Raw genomic sequence first — 7,909 nt, forward strand, 5'->3', positions numbered from 1 at the left:
CAACTTTCAAGTAGTAAGACATGTATAAAAGCAACAATACCATAAATAAGAAGGGTCTAGAAGTGTCTTATATGGTGAGCTACCGAGTGGCTAGGACAGGCAAGCCCCATACTATTGTGGAGGACTTCATTCTTCCTGCTGCCGTGGATATGGCTGGGACAATGCTGGAGGAAAAGGCCAAAATAACTACAGACAATGCCTTCATCAAACAACACTGTTTCACAACGCATCAGTGACATGGCAGAAGATGTTTTGAAACAATTACTGTTTCGCGTACAAGCCAGTGAATTATGTGTGTTACAGCTGGATGAGTCAACAGACGTGGCGGGCCTGGCACAGCTCCTGGTAAATGTCTGTTACGTTTATGGGGGGTCAATTAAGGAAGACATCCTCTTCTGGAAACCAGGACAACATGAGAGGATATTTTTTAAGTACTGGACAGCTTTGTGACATCAAATGGACTTTGGTGGTCAAGATGTGTTGGTGTCTGTACTGATGGCGCAAAAGCCATGACGGAGACATAGTGGAGTGGTAACGCGCGTGCAAGCAGTTGCTCCCGACGCCACTTGGGTACACTGCAGCATCCACCGAGAGGCTCTTGCTGCCAAGGGGATGCCTGACAGCTTGAAAGATGTTTTGGACACTACAGTGAAAATGATTAACTTTGTTAAAGCAAGGCCCCTGAACTCTCGTGTATTTTCTGCATTATGCAGTGATATGGGCAGCAACCATGTAACGCTTTTACAACATACAGAAGTACGCTGGTTATCAAGGAGCAAAGTATTGACATGTGTCTTTTAATTGAGAGACGAGCTTAAACTTTTCTTTACTGACCATAATTCTCACTTGTCTGACCGCTTGCATGATGAGTTTCTCACACGGCCTGTCTGGGTGATGTTTTTTCTCGCCTGAATGATCTGAATCTACGATTCTATATTCAATGTGCGGGTCAAAATTGAGGCTATGACTAAGAAGTTGGAGCTCTTCTCTTTCTGCATTAACAAGGACAACACACAGATCTTTCCATCATTGTATGATTTTTTGTTTGCAAATGAGTTAAAGCTTACGGACAAATGTGATATAGCAAAGCACCTGAGTGAGTTGGTTGCGCAATTACGCAGGTACTTTCCCGAAACGGATGACACGAACAAATGGATTCGTTATCCCTTTCATGCCCTGCCACTTACCGATATCTGAACAAGAGAGACTCATCAAAATTGCCGCAAGCGCTTCTGTTAAAATTGAATTTAAATCAGAAGCCACTGCCAGATTTCTGGATTGGCTGATCTCAGAGTATCCTGCCTTGGCAAATCGCACTTTTAAGACACTGATGCCCTTTGCAACCACGTACCTATGTGAGAGTGGATTCTCGGCCCTTACTAGCATGAAAACTAAATACAGGCACAGAATGTGTGTGGAAAATAATTTAAGACTGAGACTCTCTCCAATACAACCCAAGATTGCAGAGTTAGTTGAAGTCAGAAGTTTACATACACCTTAGCCAAATGCATTTAAACTCAGTTTTCACAATTCCTGACATTTAATCCTAGTAAAAATGTCCTAGCTTAGGTCAGTTAGGATCATCACTTTATTTTAAGAAGGTGAAAAGTCGGAATAATAGTAGAGAGAATGATTTGTTTCAGCATTTATTTATTTCATCACATTCCCAGTGGGTCAGACGTTTACGTACACTCAATTAGTATTTGGTAGCATTGCCTTTAAATTGTTTAACTTGGTTCAAACTTTTCGGGTAGCCTTCCACAAGCTTCCAACAATAAATTGGGTGATTTTTGGCCCATTCCTCCTGACAGAGCAGGTGTAACCGAGTCAGGTTTGTAGGCCTCCTTGCTCACACACGCTTTTTCAGTTCTGCCCACAAAATTTCAATAGGATTGAGGTCAGGCCTTTGTGATGGCCACTCCAATACCTTGACTTTGTTGTCCTTAAGCCATGTTGCCACAACTTTGGAAGTATGCTCATTGTCCATTTGGAAAACCCATTTGTGACCAAGCTTTAACTACCTGACTAATGTCTTGAGATTTTGCTTCAATATATCCACATCATTTTCTTTCCTGATGATGCCATCTATTTTGTGAAGTGCACCAGTCCCTCCTGTAGCAAAGCACCCGTGCTTCACGGTTGGGATGGTGTTCTTCGGCTCTTTTTCCTCCAAAAATAACGATGGTCAATATGGCCAAACAGTTCTATTTTTGTTTCATCAGACCAGAGGACATTTCTCCAAAAAGTACAATATTTGTCCCCATGTGTAGTTGCAAACTGGAGTCTGGCTTTTTTATGGCGATTTTGGAGCAGTGGCTTCTTCCTTGCTGAGCGGCCTTTCAGGTTATGTCGATATAGGACTCGTTTTCCTGTGGATATAGATACTTTTGTACCTGTTTCCTCCAGCATCTTCACATGGTCATTTGCTGTTGTTCTGGGATTTATTTGCACTTTTTGCACCAAAGTACGTTCATCTCTAGGAGACAGAACGCGTCTCCTTTCTGAGCGGTATGACGGTTGTGTGGTCCCATGGTGTTTATACTTGTGTACTATTGTTTATACAGATGAACATGGTACCTTCAGGCATTTGGAAATTGCTCCCAAGGATGAACCAGACTTGTGGAGGTCTCCAATTTTTTTCTTGAGGTCTTGGCTGATTTCTTTTGATGTTCCCATGTCGTCAAGCAAAGAGGCACTAAGTTTGTTTGTAGGCCTTGAAATAAATCCACAGGTACACCTCCAATTGACTCAAATTATGTCAATTAGCCTATCAAAAGCTTCTAAAGCCATGACATCATTTTCTGGAATTTTCCAATCTGTTTAAAGGCACAGTCAACTTGGTGTATGTAAACTTCTGACCCACTGGAATTGTGATACAGTGAATTAGAAGTGAAATAATCTGTCTGTAAACAATTGTTGGAAAAATGACTTGTGTCATGCACAAAGTAGATGTCCTAACCGACTTGCCAAAACTATAGTTTGTTAACAAGAAATTTGTGGAGTGGTTGAGAAACGAGTTTTAATGACTCCGACCTCAGTGTATGTAAACTTCCGACTTCAACTGTATGTGTATCCTTTCAAGCACACCCTTCTCAGTAACCTGTGGTGAGTTATTCACAATTTTCAATGCCTAATAAGGTTTTATATGTAAGATGGTTAAATAAAGAGCAAAATGATTTATTATTATTATTATATTATTATTTGTGCCCTGATCCTATAAGAGCTCTTTGTCACTTCCCACGAGCTGGGTTGTGACAAAAACTCACACTCATTCTTATGTTTAATAAATGTATTGTATAGTGTTGGGGGGTAGGCTTACAATGATGGCTTAAAACAACATTTGAGAGTGCGATGACCCTGGCGCTAGAGGGGGTACGCAGCTGGAGGTTGAATGTTTGAAGGGGTACGGAACCACTGTCCTAGAGATTTACACAGTTATCAAAACGTCACACCAGGGTAAGCCTACAGGAAACACATCCCTTATTTTAAGTGTTTCTAAAATCACCTATGGGGAAAATGAATGGTGGGGAAATTATTGGAACCATTTCCCTGTTTGACCGCTAGGATTTATGGGTATTATGACTCATCTGTGGTACTCTTTTAGGGATTGTAGCTTTCACCTGGGTTCACCTGGTCAGTCTGTCATGGAAAGAGCAGTTGTTTATAATGTTTTCTGCACTCATTGTGACTCATGTATCCTAAAATAAAATCTACAAATACATAAAAATAAACAATTTGTGTGGGTCAGGGGGCTCAGATCCTGTCTGCAGCCAAGGAACTGGGGCAGCTCTCCAAGCTCAAGGATCACATGGCAGGAGAGGCCAAAAGCCTGACACCTAAACAGTGTGCTGTCATCGATATAGCACTGGACACAATCAAGGTTTGTGTTATGTTTAAGTTCATAGTGACACATACACCTGTGATAAAGTTACTACTTACATTAGTTGCTGAAGGTGACTTGGTTGCTGAGCATTTAATTACCGTCCTCATTCATTGCGTAGTAGGAAAACAATCCTTCCGTCTCCCTCTCTTGTCCCTTTCTCTCTCCCTCTCTTCTGCAGCAATACTTCCATGCTGGAGGAAACGGTCTGAAGAAGGCATTCCTGGAGAAGAGTTCTGAGTTGACCTCACTACGCCACGCTCTGTCCCTCTACACACAGACCACAGACACACTCATCAAGACCTTTGTCACAACACAACACGCACAAGGTAAGGCTTGCGCACACACAATAGCATCAGTCTGCGTTCCATTGTTTCTAAATAAATACTGTCCATAACACAGTCCTAAAATAACTTTTGCTTCTACCCTGCCTTGCCACCAGGGGTCACCAGGGGTCTTGAGTACTGTTATATTCCAGTAATGGGCTTGAAGTTGATCTATCAGCTAAATATTGTGTCTCTATTACTTACCTATTAACTAACTTTATCTGGCTGTGTGACTGTTCTGTGAGTTGAAGTCTAACATGACTCTGCTGCCATTTGACGGGCTTTTTTTGCTGTTTGTCTTCTCTCTTGTTATCTCCTCTGCTGCCTCCTCACCAGTGCACAATGGGAAGGGTATTAGGTTAACGCCCAATGAAAAAATACAACCCTCCAGGGGTAGGTTGTGCCAACAATGGATAGCATGTGCCAACAACCCCTCCCTCCTTTACTCTGTGACTGTACATAAACCCCTTCCCATCTGCCCCTGCCCCTGTGGGTGAGTTTGCCCCAAACATCAACCCTGACTGCTCCTCCTCCCTAACGGATACTACTCCTGGTATCTATAACCACTGACCACCACTGGAAGATCATGTCTTGTGTTTCTATCTGTGTGTACACTAGGCTCAGGAGTGGACAAGCCAGTTGGAGAGATATCCATACAGATTGACCTATTCACCCATCCTGGGACTGGGGAGCACAAAGTCACTGTCAAAGGTTCCTATAGGGTTTAAGGGAACATGACTATAATGAACCATTATCTCTGTCTCTCCCTGTGCCAACAAACTAACCATCTCCTTCCTTGTTGTGTATCAGTGGTGGGAGCCAATGATCTGAAGTGGCAGACGTCTGGGATGTTCCGGCCCTTCGTGGAGATCACCATGATCGGACCCCACCTCAGTGACAAGAAGCGCAAGTTCCAAACCAAGTCCAAGAACAACAGCTGGGCGCCCAAGTTCAACGAGACCTTCCACTTGTGAGTGCAGAGCCAAGCAATAGTACAGTAGCCTGTTACCTAAAATAACCAATAGTATCCCCTTGAAATAGCCAATGCTCATCGTAAAAAAGAAAACTCTCCCTCCCCTCAATGTCTCCTCAGTGTCCTGGGCAACGAGGATGGCTTTGAGTGCTACGAGCTTCAGATGTGTGTGAAGGACTACTGCTTTGGTCGTGCTGACCGGGTGGTGGGCATGGCTGTGATGCAGCTGAGGGACGTGGCAGAGAAAGGCAGCGTGGCGTGCTGGTGTCCTCTGGGCCAGATTGTCACCATGGATGAGACAGGCCTCACCGCCATACGCATCCTCTCCCAGCGTTCAAACGACGAGGTGGCCAAGGAGTTCGTCAAGCTCAAGTCTGAGATACGTTCTGCAGAGGAGGGCAGCTGAGGTTTCCCTAAAGGAGGGGAGGAGTGTGAAGGGCCTCTAGTAAAGACAAGTGGAGAGGGATGGGAGAACCTTCATTACACAGAAGGAAAGCCGCTCGACTACTACTTTGGACTAATACTGTTTCCTGGCTGCTACTGGCTGTTTGATGGACACTGGTTCACCAACATACGGTCACTATTTATCACACTCACCTTATGAATCTCTCACTCACTATATCATTCACACACATAGTTTCTCTTTCACTCAGTGGTTATTACACACACTCACACGATACTGTACTTCCTGTGGGTCTGCCAGTCTTGCACTATGGACATGCCATGGGCATTATGTGCCAGTCACCTCCCTGCCAGCCTGTATGTACTTCAGTACAGGGTCTCCCCCTCATCCCACAAATGTTTGTCATGTGCAAAACCCCCCCAACTGTGGCCGTACGTTTGATGCCTTACACTTTGGAAGCTGTGAATGTGTGAAGTTTAGACTGTAACCTATAGTACAAAACTGTTTATTTATCTTCCTCAATCTCACTTTGGTGTTCTTCAGGGTCCATGTTAGTCTCATTGATGCTACTTTAAGGGTCCAAACACGGGATGTCTTGTTAATGTTGGTGCATCGGTCAAGGTAGATTCACCTGGTTTCTATCCTACCACATGTCAAGTACCCTGCTCCTAAATATAGTGTACAAATCCACTGGTTTCTGCTGTAGAAAAGGAACGTGGGGTTTTTTGTATTGAAAGTGGTGCCTTGTGGTGTTTCTGAAGTGATTTTACGTTTGAGTCATCCACCTATTTTCTGACTTGAGGTACTTTAATGCCAACAGCACTCAATGTAAAGGGGTTGTACGTTATGTGTGCCCTGCCAGGAATTGGGCTCTTATTCCTGACCCATTAATCCCGTAAGTATACAGTGTTGACAATGCACTTTGAATTAGTATTTTCTATAATGCTTTTGAGTCTAAATTCAATCAAATTGATTTATAAAGCCCTTCTTACGTCAGCTGATGTCACAAAGTGCTGTACAGAAACCCAGCCTAAAACCCCAAACAGCAAGCAATGCAGGTATAGGAGCACGGTGGCTTGGAAAAACTCCCTAGAATGGCCGGAACCTAGGAAGAAACCTAGAGAGGAACCAGGCTATGAGGGGTGGCCAGTCCTCTTCTGGCTGTGCTGGGTGGAGATAAATTGACATCAACATCCTCAACCCAAGGGCTGCCTTCAATAGAGAGAGAAACTTCCATTAAGGATAGATGGAGATGTGAGCACTTTTACTCGCTTATTACAGTACATCAAAGTGCAGTGGTGTATGGAGGGCCCTGTCTTAAACTTTGTATTCACTAGGAAATAACATGTTTTACAAACATTTGGCTAATGTTGCCAACCCTCAATGACACAGCCATTTTATTAATCGTTTTTTTAATGTATTTATTCCAGATTACGAATGGGGTCTACTATTGCAAACAAAGAGGGCTACTAGATAGCATTTGAGTATTGTTTGCAGTGGTAGTTTTGAATGGCTTTGTGCTGCAGTACCCTACAGATACTAACTGGACCTAGAGGATATTTTGGGACCAGAGTAGTTTAAACAGTTTTTGTCTCCGTTGAGGAAAAAAACTATTATTTTCCAGCTATGTTTCCTTGTATCTCTGAGTGGCCTTGCTACTGTGATGATAATAGAAGCTGTCTATTTAATACCTGTTTTCCCCCTTATTTTCTGTGTATTTCTTTTGTTGAACAACAATAGAGGATTGGTCAATTTGCCCAAAATCAACTGTATTTAATCATTTTGAAGGATTTATATTTGTTTAATATTTGTTGAGGTGTAGTTATTCTCTTAGTCTTTTTAAAATGTTACATTGAAAATGTGTGTATCCCTCTTTTGGAAACATGGAATTATGGTGGAGCTGTTCAGTACTGTATCAATTCACTTAAGGTGTGATGCATGCCAGTCAACTTCCTCATAGAAATGAGGGGAGAAAAAAATCACACTCATACTGAAAATATTTTTGTATTTGTTAAGTAACACTGCCATTGTCCATACAATTATAGTCAGTTTGTTGAATAGGAAACCACTGCAAAATCACACACTGCAGAAGTTATATCTGGGCTTTATATACAGTATCTACTGTACCAATGTGAAGTCCTACATATTTTGGGCTGTTGATTTAGGGAAAAATGTCTACCTTTAAGGAGGGCACTGCCACTCTAACATACATGTTCCTTGTGCCAAGCTGTCCCCAAGTGTTCACTTTTTATAATTTCATTTTGTTTTTAATACATCGTTTTTTTTTACTTGAACTTTTGCACTATTATTAAATCACTACAATAGTT

The 7,909-nt window shown here is 42.5% G+C and overlaps 1 protein-coding gene across 1 annotated transcript in view; it reads left to right on the plus strand.

Annotated features, from left to right (window-relative positions):
- The window catches only part of LOC120021294 (protein unc-13 homolog B-like), a 111,824-nt gene extending 105,180 nt beyond the window's left edge, over positions 1–6,644 (plus strand). Inside the window, exons 34-38 of the mRNA XM_038964991.1 lie at positions 3,749–3,880; positions 4,062–4,209; positions 4,825–4,917; positions 5,017–5,176; positions 5,300–6,644. Of these exons, the coding sequence (XP_038820919.1) occupies positions 3,749–3,880; positions 4,062–4,209; positions 4,825–4,917; positions 5,017–5,176; positions 5,300–5,585 (819 nt within the window). The 3' untranslated portion in view covers positions 5,586–6,644. The remainder of the gene's footprint in view (positions 1–3,748; positions 3,881–4,061; positions 4,210–4,824; positions 4,918–5,016; positions 5,177–5,299) is intronic.
- Positions 6,645–7,909: the final 1,265 nt, after the last annotated feature.

Source organism: Salvelinus namaycush, chromosome 26 (genome assembly GCF_016432855.1).
Source record: "Salvelinus namaycush isolate Seneca chromosome 26, SaNama_1.0, whole genome shotgun sequence".
NCBI lineage: Eukaryota > Metazoa > Chordata > Actinopteri > Salmoniformes > Salmonidae > Salvelinus > Salvelinus namaycush.